Source organism: Hemicordylus capensis, chromosome 5, assembly GCF_027244095.1.
Source record: "Hemicordylus capensis ecotype Gifberg chromosome 5, rHemCap1.1.pri, whole genome shotgun sequence".
Classification (NCBI taxonomy): domain Eukaryota; kingdom Metazoa; phylum Chordata; class Lepidosauria; order Squamata; family Cordylidae; genus Hemicordylus; species Hemicordylus capensis.
Window position 1 is genome coordinate 20,622,346 of NC_069661.1, and position 24,195 is coordinate 20,646,540.

At 48.3% G+C, this 24,195-nt stretch overlaps 1 protein-coding gene across 13 annotated transcripts in view; it reads left to right on the forward strand.

The window, feature by feature from the left end:
- ARHGAP24 (Rho GTPase activating protein 24) overlaps positions 1-24,195 on the forward strand; it is a 552,712-nt gene that overhangs the window by 468,124 nt on the left and 60,393 nt on the right. For 12 of the 13 annotated variants that reach the window (XM_053255944.1, XM_053255948.1, XM_053255950.1 and 9 more), the window contains one exon: positions 4,254-4,376. In XM_053255944.1, coding sequence (XP_053111919.1) covers positions 4,254-4,376 — 123 coding nt within the window. Of the gene's footprint in view, positions 1-4,253; positions 4,377-13,265; positions 14,264-24,195 lie in introns of those variants that run through there. The other variant, XM_053255951.1, reaches the window with a different exon arrangement.

Consider the following 24,195-nt stretch of genomic DNA (forward strand, 5'->3'; position numbering starts at 1 on the left):
GCACTTTTTTGAACTGGATCAACTTCTTGTTGGGATTAGGGAGACTGCAGGCTTCTATGTTCTGCATCGGTTTTCACCAGACATGGAGGCTGTTCACACAATCAAAAACTGGATAGGAGCTACTAAGTTTTGGGAGCTATGTATGCTCCCAACTTTTGGTGGTGTCAGAGCAAACAACCAAATAGGAGGAGGGAGAAGTGATTGTGTGGGAGACAGGAGTTGGATAGGGCAGCGCCATCCTACCCAGCTTCCATACCCAGCATTTGACCAAGGTAGGAGGAAAAGCTGCCCTACCGAGTTCCTGTCACCCACACAATCACTTCACCCTCCTCCTTCCTGGTTGTTTGCTCCCACACAGCTGAAAACCAGGAGCATACAGAGCTCCCAAACCTGGGTAGGATACTTGTCCTACCCAGTTTTCAATTGTGTGAACAGCCTCAGAATGTTGTGGAATGCCCCAATAGTTTAGACTGGAATATTGTAATGGCCCCTCCTAAGCAGGGACAGCCTTCTTTTTTTATCCATGCTCTTGTAACATCAAGGCTAGACTACCATAATGGGTTATACACGGAGCTCTCCTTGGAGATGGTTTAGATACTTCAGTCGGCCAGAAGGTGGCAACCAGCAGACTTTTGGCCAGAGTCTATCATTCTGGGTTGTTGGTGCTGCCTCAGTGCTCTCCAACACATGGCATACAGTGACTCTGCCAGGGGTGCACACAATTTCAGCCCTCCTGCTGTTGTTGGACCACAACTCCCATCATCCCAGACTATTGGCTACTGTGGCTAGGAAAGATGGACACTGTAGTCCATCAGCATCTGGAGGGCCAACATTGTGCCGCCTTGCTCTGGCATCCTGCATTGTTCTTCTCATTGCTCTTGCTCTTGCCATTGCCAACTCTCCAGTCCAAGAGTGCCACTGCCTTTTCCACATGTGACATCTATGCTGTAGATTGGCCATCCATGGCACACCAGAAAGCCCACAACCAAAGACCTACTCTAATGTGGTTCCCAGGAAACGATGTTCAGTGGGCTGAGGAAGAATGATACTGAACCCCTAGGAAGAGAGCTGATCTTGTGGTAGCAAGCATGCAGGGGTGTAACTATAATAGGGCAAAGGAAGACAGATGTTTGGGAGCCCACTGCCTTGGGGGGGGCAGAGACAAGTCACATGACTGACTCCCCCAGCCATGCACACACACACCCCCCCCGGACTTCCTTCAGTGGTATTCATCCTCAGAAATTGATGTGAGTGTTAAGACCTGGAGCTACCAGAACAGCATGTCTTTCTCTAGTACCATTAAATGACTTGCATCGTCCTCAATTTACGAAACTTTTTGAAAAATAATTTAGGATGATGTTCTTATTGTGGCACATAGGTTTGCTTTTTGTCACCACTATTCAGCCTCATTTAACTTCATGAGCTGAGCTACAGAGGGGGGGCATTTTAAAATCTTGTCTCTGGGCCCACTTCAACCTTGCTACGCCCCTGCAAGCATGAATGGACCCTTTGCTAAGCAGGGTCCACCCTGGTTTGCATTTGAATGGGAGCTACATGTGTGAGCACTGTGAGATATTCCCCTAAGGGGATGGGGCCGCTCTGGAAAGAGCAAGAAGATTCCAGGTTCCCTCCCTGGCATCTCCAAGATAGGGCTGAGAGAGACTCCTGCCTGCAACCCTGGAGAAGCCGCTACCAATCTCTGTAGACAATACTGAGCTAGATGGACCAATGGTCTGACTTGGTAGAAGGCAGCTTCCTATGTTCCTGTGTTCTTATGTTCCTCAACTACAACTCCCATCATCCCCAGCCTTTGGCCATTGTGGCCGGGGATGAATGGGGTATAGTCCAATAACATCTGGGGACCCAAGCTTGAGAACCCCTGGTTTTAAGGTAATACATTATTCCTACATCACATTCTGGGGATTACGATTGGGCACAAGCACTGTTTCGGCATTTTGTGCCAGAACAGGTTAGGTGTGACAACATCTCTCACTGCTGTGTGCAGGGCTATAACCCTCTGCTTTTTCTTCCAGAATAATGGTGTGAAACCAAATGACTCTTTGGGGGTTGAAGGGGAATCATAGTAGTAGTCTCGTTGGGATATGGAGGTGCAAGACCTCCTGCTTGGGTCACACGTAGGTTGTACTTGTAGAAAGTTTCCCAAAAAAACTTCACTGGAATTGTTTGGAAAAAGAAATTTGAAGTGAATTTCAGAATCCCTCTCAAAGAGAATCAGTGAAAAAGGAACAAAACAACACAACCCCCCCCCGCCCCCCAAACACAAAAAAATCACCAAGGGAAGCCAAATCAGTGTGTAGAAGACAAGTGAAATTTCCCAGGGATTTTCCACACACCCCTAGTTACGAATATGAAGCCCTGATATTGTTTTCTGTACTGTGTTGAGCCAAATGGACATCGGGGAGGCAAAAGATTAGACATTGGCTCTATTCATGGAGATGAAGTACCAGCTAAAAGGGAGTCATTGGTGGCATTAATAGTGCTTATCAACTCTTTCCCCTCTGTCGGGGATACACTGAAGCAACTGTCATTCAGAGTCAGCCGCGCCAGCTGATGTTCCTGGCAGAACTGTAGGGATGACAGAGCAGGATATTGCTGTATAATCTGTAAATCGCCCCTCAGGCAGGCCCCAGCCATTAACGTCTCCTTCTTCTCCGGGAAAGGCATTTGTTTGCTCATCTCATACGGTGCACTCACATCTCTCCCCGTTTCATGTGACTGCAAGTCTTAAGACAAATCTTAAACCAATTTCCCCAATAGCAAGCGTTCCGGGGATCTGCAACTTGAGGCTGTGCCCCCCTGTGTCTGATACCAAGACACCCATGTTGGCTGCCAGATTGCTAACTGCTCATAGCAACTGAGATTTTAAGAGTTACGACAGGGACAGGGGCGATGAGAGCTTGCCAGCAGCCCAGGGACAGGTTGCTGCCAGCAGCCCCTTCCCCCACTGTTGCCCCCCTGTGTGTGTACTGGCCGTGTTCCCTGTGTCGACATCAGATGCAGCTGGAGAACGAAGCATCGGCTGGGTGTTTTCTTTTGCTCCCTCACTCGTAGATTTGGAAGTTATCAAAAATGCAATGGAGAGAGGAAGAAAGCAACCAGCCAGTGCTTCATTTGGTGGGAAGGAGCAGAAGAGGGGCCACACCTCGGGCTCCCAGCCAGTGAGTGCTGTGTTAGCCAGTTGGGCATGGGAAGAGGTCAGGGGGTGCCCTGGTGGAGGGGCAAGGAGCTCTGTGGCACACACACTCACACACACAACTTTAGTAGCCCTGGGGCATCTGTCCCCCCTTGCCCAGTGGTCAACACGTGAGTGGTCCCTTGCCCAACGTTTGTGTCATCCCATGAGTGGCCAATAGGTGACAGATGTGGGGTAGACAGCAGAAGCTTGTGCCACACCTGGACAGCAGTTGAAGGAGCTGCATGCCTGCTTATAGCATTCAGTCATGCCTAAAGGTTTGCCTGCCCCACTCGTTCAAACTATCTCAAGACACGGGGGAGGGGGTTATGTATGTAACGAGGTGTGCACCCAAATGGCACTGTCCTATCCTCCTTGGGACCACAGCTGAAAAGGTGACTCAGTGTCATCATATCAGGATGTTGATTTAAGTGAATAATGAGACCCTGTAATTCTACTTCTAATGCTTCTTATAAAGGGCTAAGAGAAGTTCATGGAGGAAAGAGCTATCAATGGCTACTAGTCTTGATAGCGATAGGCTGTGCCTCCACATACCAGTTGCAAGGGAGCAGCAGCAGGGGAGAGGGCATGCCTTCATTGTCTCCTGCTTGTGGGTTTCCTGGAGGCATCTGGTGGGCCACTGTGAGAAAGAGGCTGCTGGCCTGGACTCAATGGGCCTTGGGCCTGATCCAGCAGGGCTGTTCCTACTTAAGTTCTGCCACACTGTTAAGCACATATGATATGGAAGTGGTGCTGATTTTGCATTTAACGATCAGCCAAACCAGACATGACTGGGGGGAAATTGGCCAGACTAATAAAGCACATATGTAGCATGCACAGCCTTGAGGGGCAGATTTTTGGGATCCACAGTTGGCTAGAGAGGGAACAGACAGGCCTGTGGAGTGTGTTCTGCTCATTTGCCCTTTGTTCGTCTAGATGTTGGCCAGTTGTTTGACCCTGTGTGTTTTTTTGGTTTAGGTAGGGTTTTTTGGTATAAACTGCTGTTTCTTAGTCCACCAATGGAATCAGTGCCTTAATGTGCGGCCTTTTTCTCTTGTAGGAGGAGACAGAGAGCGGATGACATCAAACCATGAGACGTACCTCCTTATGGCCAGCACTCAGAATGACATGGAGGATTGGGTGAAGTCTATCCGCCGGGTTATATGGGCACCTTTTGGAGGAGGTGAGTATGCCTATGAAAAATGTGAGAAGAGAGTCAAGATGGGTGGGTTCAAGTCAACCCGCCGAAAGTTGGTAAGCTGGGACCTGGAAGTTCCCAGGAAGCACACACTCCCTGTTGGCATGTTGTTCCTACCCGCCAACCTCTGGTTGATGTCTGAAATAACCTATTTCTCCCTGAATTCAGCCCAAGATTTGTAACTGAGGGCTAAAATTGGGAGGTAAAAGTTGGAGAGAAGTTGGCAAGTCTGGTAACCTCCATTCCCAGCTTACCAACTTTTGGTGGGTCATCTGAACCACCCAATGTATTATTTAAAATTATACGTGTGACTTGTTTTGTTTTGACAAGTACCAGTCTTTGCAAGGGCAAGGATAAACTGAATGAATCAGATGGATTGTAGATCTCCAGTGTTCTTGATGGAGAAAAATGGTTTGATTTCTTGTGCACAAGAAGTTGATAGTAGTGCTGTGAGTAAACTGCTTCAACTGAGTTTTTATTGATATGCTGCACCTAATTTTTATTTTTATTTCAACAACTTCCAAATACATATTTCTCTGTAACCTAGAAAATTGACCATTCTCATTTGGATGTCATTTATTTGCCCATTTTGTACTGCTGGTATGTGCAGCATCTTGTTCCTAAAATAGCAACAATATCAACATTAGATGCAAACTAGCAAAACTGTGGAATCCATGTCATATATGAGACTAGCCAATTGCATACAGTTGGCAGAGAAGATCCTGTATCAGACAGAGGTGAAAGGGAGAAAGCTGTGAGACAGGAAGCGCCTCTGGTTCAAATCTCATATGGGCCATGAATTTGCTAGGAGGCCTTAGAGAAGCCAATTTCTTGGTGGGGGGTATGTGTGTGATAATTACAGCTGCCTGGTAAGGTAATAATACAGGCCCATCTTACAAGGCAGTTGTAATTATTGCCAAGGTAGTATAAATGCTAAGCATCATTATGATTTGCAGATTTAGTGCCATGCCTATGGTATTAAATCTGTAAATCATCATGATGCTTAGCATTTATACTGCCTTGGCAATAATTACAGCTGCCTTAGTACCATGGGCATAAGCCACCTAATGGCACAGCAGGGAAGCAACTTGCCTAGGGAGCAAGAGGTTGCCAGTTTGAATCCCCGCTGGTATGTTTCCCAGACTATGGCATTTTTCATGACTGTGGTATGTTTCCCAGACTATGGGAAACACCTATATCGGGCAGCAGCGAAATAGGAAGGTGCTGAAAGGCATCATCTCATACTGTGTGGGAGACGGCAATGGTAAACCCCTCCTATGTTCTACCAGAGAAAACCACAGGGCTCTGTGGGCGCCAGGAGTCGACCCCGACTCGACAGCACAACTTCACCATAAGCATAGAGCTGGATTTCTAGTGAGCTATCTGGATGATTATCTGGAGCCACACCTTTTGGGGGATGGTGCTTGTTGGAGTGGCAAACTTGTTGTGGATTGCATTTATATCCTGCCTTCTTTCCATGATGGACCTCAATGTGTCCAACAGAGCAGGGGCATAGGTATAATTGAACGAGGTGGGATAAATGTCCCTGGGTCCCTGATGAAGAGGGGGGCCACTGTCTGGGCAGCAACTCACTCTTCGCTCTCATGCATGGGGAGTGTGTGTGATTCTCAGAGAGGAGAGCTGGTCTTGCAGTAGTGAGCAGGAAGTGTCCCCTTTGCTATGCAAGGTCTGTCCTGGTTTGCCTTTGGATGGGTGACTACAAGTGAGCTCCACCCCTCCCTATTTTCTTCATTATCTCCCTCTCTCCAAGGGACGTCCGGGGAGATGGGCGAACATGGGCCCCTTCTCCCCTAGCTACACCTCTGCCTTGGGTCAGAAGTTCCACACCTGCCTTGAAGCATGCCTTCAGCTCCTGCAGAACATGAAGGAAGAACATTGGGACTGACACTGTACAAGAGAAGGAAGGGCTGGGTGTTGTTGTCCTTTATCACTGATACAAAATGCTACAATTCCTAGGATAGCATATGGGTCTGCTGTAGCAGCAATGCTCATCTAGATGCAAATCATGAGTCTCAAGGAGGCCTGATTAATAATGTGCTACTGCAGTGGCATGGAAACTGCTTCCCCAGGATGCAATCTCATGATGGCCCCATAATTTCTGGATGGAAGAGCCCTGTGGGCAGGGAGAATGACCTGGATCCTTCCCATGCAAACTTTGCCCTGCCCCTATGGAGACTGCTCGTGTGAGTGACCCTGTTCCTGTACAATGCAGGGGGCAAGTCCATATTCTCAGAACTGAGGAGACTGGAACATCAGCATAGAAGGGAAAAACAATAAACAGCATTTCTGGCTTGTCACCAGAAATGTTTTGGCTGCAAAAACAAATGTCTGGCAGTTCAGTAGCGGTGCTTGTCTTGGGTTTTTGTAATGCCGGAGAACAGAGTTTCAGCTGAAAACTATGTTTACTGTTGGAAAATCACCCTTTCCACTTGTCAATTAGACCATAGGGGGCCAGAAGAAAATTATCATTGTTAAAAGAACCTCTGCAGGGAACTCCACAGCATTCATGTTCCCTTGCCCGTCATTTAAGGCTATGAAGTTTTGCTTAGGAAGGGAATTTCGGCCCTTGGCCGGTGGTCCTGTCCTGTGGCATCGTTTCAACTGGAGACCTGCCCAGTACTACCTTCAGATGTGTCTGCAGCTGTGTTTGGGATGTTCCGGGGGGAGGGGGATACCAGCTGGATGAGGCCCAAATACACATTTGGAATACATCCCACTCATCATCTAAGAATCTGATGTCTATGCAAAAACCAGGGAAAGGCTGAAAAATTTTACACTCTGGCTGCAATGACCTACAACTGAGAGTTTAATAACTTCGCTTCTCTGCAGAAGGTCAGATTCTCACAGCCTTTCTCATGGCTCAGGGAAGCCCTTCCTTCCTTCCTTCCTTCCTTCCTTCTTTCCTCCCTCCCTCCTTCATAATTTTTTTATTCAGGAGGGTGTTTTTTTGGTTATCCGCCTTTTCAGTCTGCATTTCCAGAGTGAGTTATACAATACTAGCTGGGCTGGACACAGAGCATCTGCGCCTCTAGTCTGCCATTGCTTCCCGCCCACCCACCACCATTGTTTTCTTCCCACCTGGCCTCCACCACCTTCTTCCGCCCACCTGCCCCAACCATTTTCTCTGTCCACCAACTGGCCAGCCACCTCCCACTGCTGTTCATTGCTGTCTCTGGGCCCCCCCGGGCCCCCAGGCCAGCCACCACCAGCACCATTTTCTTCTCTCCCACCCATCCCTGTCGCTATCAGGCAGCTGTTCACAAACTCTCGTGAGAGCTGCCACACATGGGATTAGCGATGGGCACACCTTAGATAGATAGATAGATAGATAGATAGATAGATAGGGATGTAAACCGAACCACCAATCCATGAACTGGTTGGTTAGAACTGGTGGGGCAGTTTGGTTCATGTACACAAACTAGGTTGACCTGGTTCAACACGGTTCGGGATGCTTGTAAAAGGGAATCCGGTAAGGATTCCACTTCACAAGCATTGGGCGATCCCTCGCAACCTGAAGTGTGTTGAAAAGAGTGGTAGGGGAGCAGGCAGGAGGTAACTTTAGATGCTGCAGCTCCACAGTGGCAGCGGGCTGGCAGTGGCTCCCCTAGGCTCTGCCAGTGCTCCCTCCAATCAGTGTGGGCTGGCAGGGGCCCAATTTGGGCCTCCATTTGTGTCACCACAGAAATTTGCGAACTGGTCGAGCTCGAACCAGTTCTGCACACCCCTATTGATTAAAAAGGAATAAAAACCCTGCAACTTCTACTGTAACCATCAGCCTCTCTGATGGAAGGGGCTGGCTAGTTGCAGATAGAATGGTTGTAGATGGGCACAGCTCTCTGAGGAGAGGAGCCAGATGACCGCTGGTCTTTACAAACAGGCCAGTGGAGGGTGCCTGGCTCTCTGACCTCTCCCTCCGCTACAACCAGGTCCAATGGTGTGTGACAAGGGCTCACTTAGAATAACAGAACTTTAGTCTGGAAAGGGTCCTTGGAGGTCTTTGAGTCCAGCCGCCTAGTCAGTGCAGGGATCTTCTCGGGAATCTCAGAGCACGAACTTCATGAGGAAGATGCTGTTAGTAGCCCACTTTTTCATTCTTAGTGGGCAGCATGGATATTGGGATGGGGCCGTAGCTCAGGGGTAGAGCAGCTCCTTTGCATGCAGATGGTCCCAGGTTCAATTATGAACAGGGGCAGAGCCACCATTAGGCGAATATGGGTTCAAAGAACCTGGGTCGCCATCCCAGGTTCCTGCCATCCCAGGGGCTGCTCCTCATGGCCCCAGACATGCCCCCTGAGTCTGATGTCACATGCAGGGGCATTATTTTGCTCCCAAACGGGGCCGCATGGCCCCATTTGGGACTGTAATTGGCCTGCACTGCATTGGCAGCGCGGCCAGAGTGACTCTCCCTGCCTTTCAAAGAGTTGACTCTCCTTGCCTCCATTGTTGACTTCCAAGTTTACAAGCAGTAAAAGCTGGCGCCATGCATGCGCCCATCGCGGCGCGTGCCCGTCGCCGCCGGCGCGCGCTGCATACATCATTGTGATGTATATGTCATTGTGATGTATGCGGTGCGCGTGCGCCGGCAGTGTCAATGGGCGTGCGCCACACCGGGCGCATGCATGGCACCAGCTTTTACTGCTTGTAAACTTGGAAGACAACGGCGGGGGCAGGGGTGGCAGGGAGGAACTCTGCTGCCCCAAAAACATTTTAGAAAAGTCCAGTGCCAGAGGGGGAAGAGTGGCGGGGGGGGAGTACTACCCCCCCGCCCTTAAAGCCACACTCCCCCCAGTGCCAGACCATACCTCCGTGGTTCCGTTCACATCCCTAGTCCAGAACCTTAGAACAGCACTGTCAGTCAGTATAGACAATCTATCTATATAATTCTCTAAGACGTACCTGCCACTAATCCCATGTGTGGCAGCTCTCAAGAGAGTTTGCAAGCGAGCTTCCTGGAGGGGGAGAGGAAAACAGCAGCAGACAGGCATGTGGGCAGAAAACAGCAGCGGGGATAGGAGAGAAATCGGTGGCGGGGTGGGGCAGGAAAAACCGGCTGGGGGGCTGAGAAAACGGCAGTGGAAGCCGGGCAGGGATAGAAAACGGTGGTGGCAGCTGGGTGGGGAGAAAATGGTAGCGGGAGAGAGAGCGGCAGCAAGGGAGGACTGAGAACGGGGTGGGGGGAGCTGAGAGGGAGGGGGAAGGAAGGGGGAGAATTACAGGATTAGTGGTCTAATTTAGTATTGAGCAACTTCATGTATGACAAGACACCATTCCCCAGGTCAGACAACATTTCTCCCTGTTCCAGCCTATATATAGAGGAGGACAGGTCTATCAATGTCTGAGTCTAAGGGCTATACTATTCTGAGGGCTATAGGCCACCTCCAGCCTCAGAGGCAAGATGCCTCTAAATACCAGTTTCAGGGGAGTAAACAGCCGAGAGAGGGCATGCCCTCACCTCTTGCTTGTGGGCTTCCCAGAGGCATCTGGCGGGCCACTGTGTGAAACAGGATACTGGACCAGATAGGGTGTTCTTATGATCATAAGATCATAATGTTCTTATGGGAATGGGATCTTGGCCATCTGCCACACTAGCCCATCTGGTACACTGGCTCCACTGCCAACATCCTAAATGGTTATGCAGGGTTATAACATTCAGATACATCCTTAACACGTAATGTGCATGAGACTAGATTTTATCCAGGAAACTGGCTATGCAAAATTGGCCTTCATGCATTGGATGTTCTAGTCATATGCCATATATATATGGGTATCCAAGGACATCAGAAGCAGGACCAGCATGTCAGCTTTTTGAGGGGAATGGGCATATTTTCACTCCCCTCCTTACATGTGGGCAGGACTGAGGAGATATAGCATCTGATCTTGTCCATGTAAAACGATAAGTTGCTTAGATTTATGCCAATTTGAGCCATTTATAAATGCCTTTTAAATGCTCAGACCTTTTGTGAGCCACGGTTATGGAGAAAAATGGAGACAAGCTTCTGTCTGACAATAGTACAAATGTTCATATTGAATAAAAAGGCTTTCAGTGGTTTTAAATTGTGATTCTAATGGATAGAGGTTGGCAGGAGGCTTAACCTCCATTAGAACAAAATCAAGCATCTTAGGAGGTAGGCTGCAAAGAAAGTCTACTTGAACATGTTTGGGCCAGTTCAGTCAATACTCTGAACCAGCCCCTTAAATGTGTGGGGCAGGAATGTGGGCACATGCATCTCCCCCCATATGTTACGCTATTGCCTAGTCATGCAGAGGGTCAGTTCATTTGAACCACCCCTCGACATGTAGCTAAATGCTGCTTTAAAGTAGTGTTAAGACTGTTGAGGGCCAGTTTGTCCATACCACCCCGCAGCATGGCAAAGCAATGGCACAATGGCTCATCAGATGGGAGAAGGCATAGATGCCTGTAGAGAAGAGAGCTGCCCTTGTGGTGGCAAGCATGAATTGTCCCCTTTGCTAAGTAGGGTCCACCCTGGTTTGCATTTGAATGGGAGACTACATGTGTGAGCACTGTAAGATATTCCTCTTAGGGGACGGGGCCACTCTGGGAAGAGCACCTGCATGCTTTCATGCAGTGGCTCCCAGGATCCCTCCCAGACATCTCCAAGATAGGGCTGAAAGGCCTACAACCCTGGAAAAGCTGCTGCCAGTCTGTGTAGACAATACTGAGCAAGACAGACCAATGGGCTGATTCAATACATTACATTCATCCCCATGTGTTTAAAGGGCCAATTCAGAGTATCCTCTAAACCAGCTCCTTGTTTGTTTTCCTCTGTGCCATTCTTCCCTGCCAAACATGCAAATGTTGGTTCAGGGCAGTCTAGGTTGAAGCTGTTTGTGCCTTGACATGCTTTGTCATGTCAAAAAGCACTTCCCATTTCCTAGCAGCCTCTTTAATGTACAAAGGCATGTGGGGAGATAGGGTCCCTTTAAGCATTCTTTCTAATCCCCCCCCCACCGGGATTTTGAGGTTAGAGCTGAATGTTCAAGTGGACCCAATTCGTTCAGGGGTCGGGCAGCTTTTTGCGCACACATCCCTGCATTCAACCAGGATTTTCCTGTTAAGGATGCTATCCATATACTGTATAAGAGTTATTCTCTGCAGCAGAAACATATTTACTGGAGGTATAGCAAACCTTCACCTAAACATTAGGGTTGTATGAAGCTTCAGGAGCCTTTTCAAGTTTGGCCTGCTTTGGCCATCTTCGGCCTGAAGTAAAACACCATCCAGGGGGTGAAATGGAGTTGAAGCCAAGTAAACCGGGCCAAAGCCGCCCCCACCCCTCACTCCCCCATCCTACTTACTACCTACAAACTACTTACTAGGACCAGCAGGGGCAAGGAGAAGACTCTAGACTTTCTCTTCACTCTCCAATGTGAGGGAACAATCAGACACCTTCCATGGCTTGACTTTTAAAAGAACCCATATTAACCTTTTCTCTTGGAGTCCCAAACAAATTGTGTGGGGCTCCTTGGGATTTATTGTGTTTTCTGAGGCTGTAGCAGTGATTGCAGCCACAGAAAAAACAGCAATTCCCAGGAGCTCTTGAACACTCCCCGTGTATTAACTCAGAAATTATCCAGGATATTCCAAAAACATTTGGAAGATCTTAGATCTTTTTTTTCCAAATCAGTCTGGGGCCTAGGGGAAAATATGGCCCATCTTCCCCTACAGGACTTAAAGGGATTGGCTTCACCCTTTTTTGTTTTTGCCCCTGAAGCATCTGAATTTGACTTCTGTGCAATGTAATAGAGCTCTATGACTTCCCTCACCATAGGAGGTAGGAAAAGCCAGCAGTTGTTCCCCAGCTCAGATATTAATCTGAGCCCAGAAAGAATTCAGGGGCTAGTAAAGTTCACCTTCCTCCAAGTTATTTCTGAGCTTGGCTCGGGAGAACGTCACTGACATTCCCACAGCTAGATGCTTGCCAGCCCCGCTGCTGTTGCAGGTCCAGGCAGGCACCCAAAATCAGGAGGCTTACTGAGCCTTTGCTGGACCATGGCTGGTTGGCTGTGTTTGGCTTGATGGCCACACAGGTCTGTTTTACAAGGTGACTTACAAAGGCGCTGGGGGGGGGGTGGAAGCTGGAAGGAAAACCCTCATATGCATGCACCATCATTTCTGCATGCATGACCCCACCCCAGTGGACTGAAGGAGATGTTAATGTTCCAAAGCACTAGATGCAAGACTGGGTTGTGTGACCTTTGATGAACCTTTATATTTTGGGCTGACCTCCTGCCAGGATAGTGTGATGGTGGAGATCACAGAGCAGGCAGCTCTGCAAATGATTAACCAGTTTATTAAACTGCAGTGCTAACTTGTACCAGCAAGAAGGGGGGAGAGAAACCTGCTGGGAAAAGATTGCTTATGAACAGGAAGAAAAAAATAGGAAAGGTACAAAGAACAGCCATTTAGAAAAAAATCCAATTCATCGTATGCTTGTCTGTGAATTAAATTCCTTTCCTGATTAGATTTAAAAGGTGACATTTGTGCTGCTGCTGTTGATAGGGGGGGGAGGGAACACTTTGATTACAGAGCATGAAAATGGGAATAAGATGGAACTAGAAAGGACGAAGGAACAGCAAAGATTAATGGAGGGGGGTTAAGTTGGGCACTCATGTGAGAGGCAAAAGGGCTCTTAAGCTGCCATACGTGACAGTTGTTTGAAGTCAAGTCAAAAGTCAACATTTTCTTCTGGAAAAAACCAACATTGTAGGAGCTGTACAAGCTCGCTTTGCTTCCTTTACATTGTTTTGCTTGCACCTGCCGCATGCATGTGACGGGCTTCAGCCGTAGTAGTAGAAGCAGCAGCAGCAGCAACAGCAGCCACAGCAGCGCCAGCGTTTCAAACACTTCCACTGAGAAGAGTTGGACAGAAGGAGATCGGCACAGGCGTCTCTTCCGTGGGGCGTGGATTCGTCATCAGATGCTCAGGAACTTCATGGCGGTGGTGCTGAGCGGTCGATGCCGCCAGGACGGATGTGTTTGCCACAGAAGTCAAAGGAGCCAGAAGACAACAAATCATCCAGAAAACCCTACCGAATATCCACAGGGGAGGCATTTTCGTGCATAATAATTAGAAAAAGAAGAGGCCCTTTGAAGAGCGTCCATAATGGACCAATGTAGCCTTTTGGGAGATGCTGTCATTATTTCTGTCCCCCGTTAGCGAAGATTAAAAGGCAGCAGCAAAGAGCATCCAAGGCAATTCTTTGGGGGCCTTTTTTTTTTTTTTTTGGTCATTGTTCTCATCTTTTTCGTCCGTGCATTGCTATTTACTGACCTTTCCCAGTGGAATCTGTGTCTCCCCCTCCCCACTTGCTCCACCCCATACAGTTCCAGCTGAGAAGAAGCGCTGATTCCCCCCAAACCCTGCCATGAGACCCCCCTTTGCAAGACACCTTTAATGGAAGATGTACCTTTATGTTGAAATTCTTTTGTCATGAGATTGCATTGTGGCTGCTCAGTGGGAAATAAAATTAAAAGCGCAAGAAGAAGGAACCGGGAAGACAGAAAGAAAAGCATCTGAAATCACAAGGAAGGAACGATAACATCTTTTCTTTTCTGTCCTTCTAAAGGTCTAAATAGCTAAAGACTGAGAAGATCACAGTTTGATCTAGGGGGGAAATATTGCTAAAAATAGTACATAAGAATGATTGATGAGCCTGTCAACTAGAAATGGGTTCTAACACATGTCTTTAGGTTGCAACTCTTTCTCAGGCCTGCATTATGCCCGAAGACAGGAATACAGGGGTCCGTGCCTCAGGTGCTTTAGCATCGTCCCCCTTTGTTCCCAAAACTACCTACAGAAGAATTAAGCGCTGCTTTAGCTTCCGCAAAGGTAGGTACAGTTTGTCCCTGTCTTCTGGATTTCTTTTCCTGTTTCAGAGCTTTTTCTTTGGCAAGGCATGGGGGTGTGAAAAAGAAGCACTGTTGTATATTCAATAGAAATTCAGAAACAAAGGGCAAGAAACAATAAAAGATGCCAACACTTGCTGGGCAGATGTTATTTATCCTTGATTTGTAGTTGCTAAATTACCATTTTCCCTTTTCTGGTTTGCAACCCTAGACTAGGCGTTTTTTAATAAGGTGCAAAACAATTGATTGTAAGTAAATCAGTCAGATATCACAGATGGTAAAGCAAAAATTCCAGGTTCTACTTTAGTATGAAAGATGTGCTCAGCTATACCTGTAAGCAAGGGAGGAGGACTAGAAGTTCAGCCTTTTAGATCTAAAGATGTGTGGTGAAGTAAAGAGGGTTTGCTGTGTACATGTTACTTACTCTTCCTGCTAAAATCTTGTTGTGTGGTTTCAGCAGATAGCTAGGTAGACTTTATTACAGTCCTCGACCAGTACAGAAACATGAAGGAAGGAACATAATGTCACACCCATGCAATAATATAGTTTTATGAAAAAATGTGGTTTCAGTTCTTTGCTATCCTTCTGCACCTTGTATATCCATTTCACCTGCTGCTGCAGCAAAAAAAAAAAAAAGTACAAACTTGTCCTTACCCCTCCCTGCCCCTCCGCAGTATAGTGCTTCTAAGAGTGTGTGGGATTTCACCGAGTATATGTGTGCATGTCTGTGTGATCAGCTCAGCTGTTGTTGCTTGGAGAGGGAACCATATATTATTGGAGGAAGGGGATTATATGGATGCCAGAAATCAGAATATAAAAAGAGACCAAAGGTCTGTCTGCTAGAATATTCTGTTTCCAGCAATGGTCAGCAAAATGGCTCCACATTGGTTGCCTCCAGCATCTGGAATTCACAGGTGACATCTGCCTTCAAACATGGAGGTCCAATTGAGTTCAGGCAAGACATCCTTCACCTGTAAAATATTTATATGTACTAAGTTTCAGGAAAGAGAGGAGAGAATCTAGGAAACTAATCTGCCGCCAGGATATGGCGGCAGGGGAGGGGAGATGTATATTGAATCCTGCTTTGAGCTGGCACTTATGACCTCTCTGCCGCTGGCCATTGACTTCTGTCATTCATTTTATTGCCTTTGGAAACCTCTCTGAAGAAATGGTTGAAGATAAATCAATGACTGCAAACCAGTCCCCATGTCCACTCCGCATGTGGCTGGGCTTTTGAAAGGGAGGGTGGGTTGCACCATACGCCAGGCATTTATTTCAAGGACAGGTCACACTTTTGCATGCCATGTAGATTGGGCAGCAGAGCGCAGTACTGAAGGTTTGCAACAAACTATTGTGATGTCACAAGGGGGGGTACGAGGCGTGAAACGCTTCATGAAAGGAATGGCATGAAGACTCTCAAAATTCTTGTGAGTTCCCTTGGGCTCCTTAGCTACAGATCCTGGGGAAAGAGTGCTGGCTTTGTGGATGCGAGCATGAATTGTCCTTTCTGCTAAAACAGGGTCTGCCTTGGTTTGCATTTGAATGGGAGACTGCATGTGGGAACATAAGAAATTCCCTTTGGGGGATGGAGCCTTAGCTTGGTGGAAGAGCATTTGTTCTCAGGCTCACTCTGTGGCATCTCCAGATAGGGCTGGGAGAGACTCCTGCCCGGAACTTTGGCGAGCCGCTGAAGACAGTGTAGACAATACTGAACTAGATGGACCAATGGCCCGACTCAGGATATGGCAGCTTCCTATGTACTTGGCTTATATATTTTGTGCCAGGCCTTGCTTTGTGTTTTATTTTTTCAGTCTGTGAGGCTGAGAAGCCTTCTCTGCGATGGCTCCCACATCATGGATTTTGCTGCTGGGACTCTTCCCCAAGATTGCATGGAGATATGCAATCTGCTTGATCACCTCCCTTATTAGTTTTCACTGCCAAGGGAGGATCCACATCTCCCAAAAGGCTTTCCCCGGGAGTTGATGTCTGTAGACCACTGTGCGGGTATGACATTTGGAGTTCTACTGCATAGGTCCAACTGCCCCTACTTATCCGTGTCATGCCCTACTTTCTGGAATCTGCCCCTGGTACATCACTATCCCTGTTTTGTCCCTATTCTTGCCTCATGGGAACACCTTGTGCCATTGTTTAAATGCCAGTTATGAGAGTTCTCATTTCAGGATCCAGCTCTCTCCCCAGAGTCTCTAGAGATTAAATCTCCAAGTGGGCAGGGGGATGTATCGCGTCGTGTATTTCCTCTGCACAAGCCTCACAAACCCTGGGCATACAGGCCCCTCGGGTGGATGGGGTGGGGGTTCTAAGCACCCTGTTCCCCCTCCATTTCCCAGGGAGAGGGACTGCCTTGCTCCTCCCCAGGAGCCCTGAAGGGCAGCCACCCTCCATCTCCACTGGCCTCCTCATCCCTGACTTCAAGGCCCTTGTATATGTTCTCAGGGTCAGCCGCCACCCCTCTTAGCCCCTCCCCTGCCTTCCATCCCCAGCCTCCTGCACTCTGCCTGTTTGCCCTTAAAGAGGCCGCCTTACAGGACTCCAATTCCCCATCCATGCATCATCCCCCAGGGTCTCTGCAGAGCAGAGGGACCTCCTAGATGCAGCCAACCAACAGCTTGTTGAGCCATTCTGGCCCAGTTAGGGGAGAGCTACCTTGCCTTTCCCTGCCTCCCAGCATGATTGCTGTTGGCTTCGTGCGCAGCTGGGAAATCCCTGGCTGTTGATCTGCTTGCTGCCCAGTCGTGTGAGTGCCCCACCCTGCTGGGCATTGGGGAAGAGTCCCAGCACATGTCTCTAGTACATGTCAGTGGGTTCCTCATCTCTGGTTCTTCAGCCATATGCTGTGCACTGCACAAAGCACCATACAGTGCACAGCATATAGTGGGTGCAATCCAGACATGTTCAATAGTGGGCAGGGGACTTTGGTGGTAAAGATGCCATCTTTGGAATTTCAGTTGATTGTTACGAATGTAGTATCCCTCTTTCCACCTCCAGAATGTTGGCAGGTCTGTGCTTGGCTCATCTGGTTTGGTCATCTGGAACCATGTGCTCTGCCTGACTGCGTTCCATTGGTGGCATGCCTATAGGCAGAATTGCATGCCATGCCCCCTATACTTTCCCAGGCATGTCTCTATTTTCATCGGAGAAACGTTGGAGAGTATGTATGCTGCTGCTTTTACTGAAACTGTGATTATATTGTATTTTAATGTATTTTCAATTGACGGCTATTTTATGGCATGCAGTGCTTTGGGTGCCTATAGTAGGAAAAGGCAGTTAAAAAAAATAACTAGTGTAAATCAGGAAGGGTCAAAACTGGGCACTTTTGGAGCAAGTCCCTTTCCTCTTCAGATATACCCTTGTTTTACCTAAATATGTCTGTCCACACTAGATATGAAACAGTGGCACTAGTACTAGGACAGAATGGTGAGGCTGCTCAGCACAGCAACTCTGTGTGGAGGGGGCGGGGATTCACGCAATGGAATCCCTGGGAAGGAAGACGACAGTGCCAGCGGCCATTGTGCCTGGGGATGATGCAGTTGGAGCCCCAGCTCTGAGAACCCCTTGGCCTCACGCCATCAGCCCCTTTGACACGTTCCAGGAATGCGGTGCAGAGCAGAATGACAGTGACAGTTAGGCATGGGACTGGGTGGGGGAAGTTCGAAAGCAGTGGGGGGTTGACTTACCTCTCCCTCCGCCCCCTCCCCCACTCCTCCCCCCGCGCTCCATTTAAAACCAGTCCGGCAGGGCGGCGGCGTACCTCCCTGCTGCCCCGTCTCCTTGTTGGAGCAGAAGTAAGCGGAAGTACCTGGCCTGTGCACGCTTACTTCCGGTCCGGCGAGGAGATGGGGCGGCAGGGAGGTATGCTGCCTTCCCACTGGACCGGTTTTCAATGGAGCACTGGCAGGGGGGTAGCAGAGGGAGGGGTAAGTGTACCCTCCCCTGCCCTTAAAGTCAACCCCCCGCCTTTGAACCAGTGGAACTGGCAGTTGTTCGAACCGGTTCCGTGCATATCTCAAGCGGCAATCCCTGTCCCCAACTTATGTACACTCATGATCAAGGTATGACTAGAGAGGCTTTGCCTGTGGCTCTCTCTGCACACATATTGAAAGTATCTCTTTTTTTAGGATTCCTAATTCTGTGAGAGGGTCCTATACGTGTAAGTTGTTCATTTATTTTTATTTTATTTATATACCGCTTGTGTGAGGGCTCTGTTGAGCTTGAATGTGTGCAGCCTACTTCTGCCTCCGCCTCTCATGCACGCTCACTGAACATGTGGAAAAGGCTCTTGTTCTGTCCTCTCAGCACTCAGAGCAGGTACACTGAAGGTACACAGACTGCTGAAGCCCAGCTCTGAAAGCTGCAGCCATTGACAGAATGGACTCCTTCTGTTCCTCATGCTGGTCATGATGTGACTGAAGGAGCAGCTTCCATATTCTGAGCTGTGGGAAATTACAAAAGGAACGAGATGAGCAGCTGCTCCAGATGGAAAGGATTCAACGACTGCATTAGAGAAATTCTGTAGCCAGACGAAATATTTTCTTTAAAAACCACAAACAGGATTGACTGGATAATGCAGATGGCACGCATTTGGTTTTCCAGAGTGCCCCCTGCCTTTGAGAAGTACAGATACTTCTTCCATCGGGCTCTGTGCATGTGGGTGGCGTGCATCCTCTCACACTTCATCCCCATGCACCACATTCATCCCTGTCTCCCACTGCTTTTGCTGCCAGGGTTTCCTCCATCCCTCCCTTCACGGCCACCAATATTTCCTCACAGAGGGCAGCATTGTGCTGTTTCCAAAGAAAAGCAAGGAAATACTTAGGAAAGGAACACCTTTTTACCTGAAGTGATGCGGCTGTTGTTCAGAGGTAGAGCATCTGCTTCACACGCAGAAGGTCCCAGGCGCCATCTGTGGCATCTCCAGAGAGGGCTGAAAAATGCTCTCCTGAAACACCAGAGAGCCACTGCCAGTTGGTGGTGCAGATTGTTGCCAGAGCCTAAGGGGTATACCCGTGGGTCAAATGTGCCACAACCCAAAATTTGGCTTAAAATAAGCCAAATCTGGATGCTGAACTTGGGCCTTCCTGCAGATGTTGGCCTACAATTCCCATAATTCCTGGCTATTGACTCCTGTGGCTGGGGATTATGGGAGTAGTAGTCCAAAAACAGCTGGAGGGCTGAAGTTGAGCAGGCCTAGTGTAGAAAATATTGACTTACCACATGTACCAGAATAGAAGACAACCTTGAATTTAAGATGAACCCCTTGAAAATGCAGGTTAAATATGGGCTATATCTGTATTTACCCAAAAAGAGAACTCTGAATTTAAGATGAAACATCCTCCGCCATTTCTAACATCAAAGAACCCAGAAAAAAACCTAGTCTTGGATTCAAGTAAATACAGATAGGTGGACTAAATGTCTTAATTCATTATAGAGAGCTCAGAAGGGGAGATAGCTGGGGCAGATAAAGATAAAGCAGAAGTGCATGCATGAGGGAGCACTGCTAATTAATATTGGGGCAATTATCATGATTGCCAAGAGCAGGCGGGTGTGGGGCTCCAAAGAGCTTACCTTCCCCGCAGACAATCCAAGGCTTAGTGGTGGGAGTACGCTCCATGCTCCCCCATGAGCAGCCCTACTCCATGAAGCATGGAGCCGGGTAGAGGGATCTGGGGGCCAGAACTTGTTGCTCCAGACATCCCACAATGTGCAGCACATGCTTTTCATTGGAGGATTCGCCCGTCTCGGTGTCTCCTTGGGCTGAACTCAGCCCAAGGAGACACACAATACATGGCAACCGCGTTAAGGGTGTGAGAGCGCCCTCAACTTCAGCCAACAGCCGGGTTGTTTAGAAGGGTTAGGCGGGCAGGAAGTATTGGGATCTGCAGGATCCCGCCGCTTCTCACAACCAGCCTATCCCAGGCTGGGCTGCTCCAGAAAGCCTGTCAGAGAGGGAATGCCCTTACTGGATGTCTCTACCCCTAATGTCACTAGGGTTGCTGGTGCTAAGACGAGTCGCTGCCATCAGGAGCTGCATCTCCAACATATGGCAGCTTCTTCCATTCATCAGGAGCATCCACCGCTCAGTGGTAGAGCTCATTCTTGGCCTGCCAATGGCCCCAGGTCCAATTCCTGCCAGTTCCAGGTGGGGCTGGGAAAGAGCCCTGACAGAGCCACTGCCAGTCAGTGTACCCAGCACTGAGCTAGATGGGCCTGACTAGATATCCGGTCGCTTCCTACGTACTTCTTCTAGAGCATATGTGATGCCTGCTGCAGATTTTAGCTCCAGTCACCTCTGGAAGTCTTGGCAAGGCCAGGGGACTTGCTTGCCAGCAATGGGACACAGTACCTGTACAGCGGTACCTGTTCAGTCACCTGGCCCCTGGCACCAGGCCCATGGCTCCTATATATTCATGAGAGGAACAGTGTATGCTGTTGTCTCTCCTTTGGCCTGCTTTCGGCTTCCTTTATGCTCCAGTCGTAACTATTCCTGGAATGCTCAGAACTTGGGGGAAAGATGAACTGGTTAATATGAAGGCAGTTGGTTGCCCTCTTAGCTCCGCTTTTTAATTTAACTGTCCCAGACTTTTCTTAAAAAAATAACTGTCAGCTGTTTGGGGCCCTCTACATATTTCAGCAGTACAGTGAACCTCTGTTTGGAAAGCAGTAGCGGTGAATGAGTCCAGCTTGCCTGGGGGCTCTTCTCCATAGCAAGATAAGAGGAAGATCAGAAGTGTAACCAATATGCCTTCACCAACAGCTCCCTATCCAATGTCGCCAGTGAACTCACCTGCACTGGTACTTTACCTGTTTGTGACACAGCCAGGAACAACTGCCACTACTGTGCAAATTGTTCAAGAAGAAAAACACCCCTCCTTTCCTTAGGTGACCACTTCCACATTTGTGCAAATCCTCCAAATGGAGTGCAGAAATAGTTCATGGGTTCAAAGGAGGTGGTGTATATTTTTCAACAGTGACCTAGGGTAAAACTACAGGGAATAATAGGGTGAAGGAACTGCACGAGTGCAGGGATTTTCCACCTTGGGTCCCCAGACGTTGTTGGACTACAACTCCCAACATCCTCAGCCCCAGTGGTTTGTCGGTTTTCAAGCATGTCATGACTGAGACATGTAGTTTGTGGTTAGTCCCAGACCCCAGCATCTAATTAGCAGCAGCCTGTCAAGAGTAACATCCACTGACAAAGCCATTATTGGTGTAGTCCTCAAGTGCTTCTGAAGAATTGTTTGTGCTGGTGGCCATAGAAACATCCTTGGCAAATGAGCTGAATGTGGTGATTGTGCATTGTGTGAAAAAGCACTTCCTTTTGTTTGTCTTCAGCATGTTACCTACCTATCAGCTTCGAGTGAATGATAAATTGCATTCAGATCTGGATTGTATTTTTTATTGTTACTCATTATTTATCAGCACTTAAAATGTGTCTGAGAACAAATCATCTTTCTCCTTTGAAAGAGAATCAATACTTCTCTTCCTGCTTTTGCTCACCATGCCGGTGCGTGTATAGCATCTGGCTCCAATAGCTGCCATGTATGTTGTGGGGCAGCCATATTTATATGTAAGAACACCAATAGAAGGGCCGCGTGTTCTTGTCCAATCCCTACATGGCATTCATTTGCTACGGTGGAGAGCAGGTCAGAAACTGAGTGGGCCTTAGGAAGTCACCAGGGCCAGTCCAAGGTATTGTGCCTGAGGGGAGATGAAAAATTCTGCCCTGCCCCTTTCAAAAGCGGTTAGTTTCCTTTCAAGGTGGTTAGCTCCCTTTCAGAACTGACTCTTGCAAGCTTTGAGGGTGCCTGGGGAGTAGGGAGGAGGGAAGGTTGCCAGCAGCCTTCTCTTCTCTCCTTGTGCTTTACAAGGTACATGAGGAGGTATATGAGGTATATTGCACTCCTTACAAAGTTTGCAAGGGTCTGATAGTTTACAATGGCAACAGTGCCCCCCCATCTTGCCACCCTGCTGTTGTCCCAGTATTTTGCCACCTGAAACAAATGCCTCACCTTGCTTCATGAAAGGTCCACCCTGAAGGTCTCCCTGCTGTGTCCAAGGGAGTCTCTGAAAATAAAATGCTGGGTTGAGCCATCTCAAAGCAGACTCTCATGGTTTGGGATACGAGGCCTCTGCAATGCCTGCAAACAGGGGCAGGGATATTTTTGTCCTCTTCTGGAAGGTAAAATATTGTTTTCCCGGAGACTAGGAAGTCTAATACAGTAGAACTAATGCATCATGATAATTCTAAAATTAACTTCCTCCCCTGCTGTTGGCTGCATCTCCTCTGTTGCAAAAATATTATGCTGTTCGTAGCAGCTGTTAGAGCTCATTTTTTCCCATGTGATAATACCCTTAAAGATGTGCCTGTGTGAGACTCCAGGGCTGATTTTTTGCTGTGTTGCTCCATCACAGATGGTGTCAAGGAAAGAGTCTGAACTGCACAAGAAATAATGCTGACACACTAATGTTTCTTCCTGTTTTCTTTTCCTCTGTTGGTTTTGCTGAAGATATGTTACAAAGTAGTACCATTAATGGGGGAAAAAATGCCATACATCTCTGGAAGCCAAGGCACGGTATATGTCCTAGGGAGAAAGCAAGACAAATTCATATGGGAATCTTGCTAGGTTAATAATTAAATTGTTTTGTAATGATTGTTTTTAAAGGACTGATTTGTGGGTTTTATGTTTGCTGTTGTGCACTGCCCAAAGCCATTTGGATGGGGCAGTATATAAATGTAATAAATAAATAAATTTATAGGATCTTGATTATATGGGGATCTTGAACGACATCTGCTTTGAGTACAAGCTAGTAGCCCTGCTAAAAGATAAGGAAGGTCTTCTCACGATCAGTCTGTGGGGAGAGCGGGCTTAGCCTGCAGACAATCAGAAGGCCACCCACACAACTGCCGGCTCCGTCATGGAGCCAGTGGAGTCTGCGGGGACCGGGGACCGCGCAGCCCCTGGAAGTTCCAGGATGCCCCACACAAGTGTGTGGGGCATCTTGGAGAGACCCCCAAGCGGCTGTTTGCAGCCTCCTGGTTGGGGGGGGGTCTACTCGTGTGTTGCCGTGAGCTGCAGCAACACAAGATCAATTAGATCAGGTTAACGGAGTGCTCGCTCTGTTAACCTCGTCTAAAGGGGGGTACATTGGGAGGTTTGCTGCACGGGCTAGGCTCCCTTAGCCTGCTTTTGGCCAATCGTGAGAATAGCCTCACGATTTGAAGCACACCTTTCTACCCTGAGACATATCATGGAAAACAAGGAGTCCCTGGACAGGACAGAAGAAGCTCTCCAGAAATGACCACAGGAGGAGAAGTTTTCCATGGAGTGTGAAGTAACAACCACCACCACCACCACAATGGATATTTACATACCGCTTTTCAACAAAAGTTTCCCAAGTGGTTTACATAGAGAACTAAAAATAAATAATGGAGTTAATATCCTGGGTTAATACGAACAGCCCAGCTGGATCAGGCCCAAGGCCTATCTAGTCCAGCATCCTGTTTCACGCAGTGGCCCACCAGATGCCTCTGGGAAGCCCACAGGCAAGAGGTGAGGGGCATGCCCTCTCTCTTGCCATTGCTCTACTGTATCTGGTATTTAGAGGCATCATGCCTCTGAGGCTGGAGGCTACTTCCAATCCCTTTGGAAGTAGCCTCATTGGAAGAGGTGAGCACAAGGAAACACATGATGCACAGGAGATGCTGGAGACACTGAGTGCCACCAGGGCTGAGCAGCTGGAATGAGGCTGTATCTCCTGTCCAGGCTGTCCTGGAGAGGGAAGAAGTCATTCAGTCCCCCTTGGCTGGAACTCAACTACTACCCTGAAGAGGAAGAGACATGTGGTGTTGGTGGATGACTCGCTACTGAAAGGGATGGAGACAGCTGTGTGCAGACC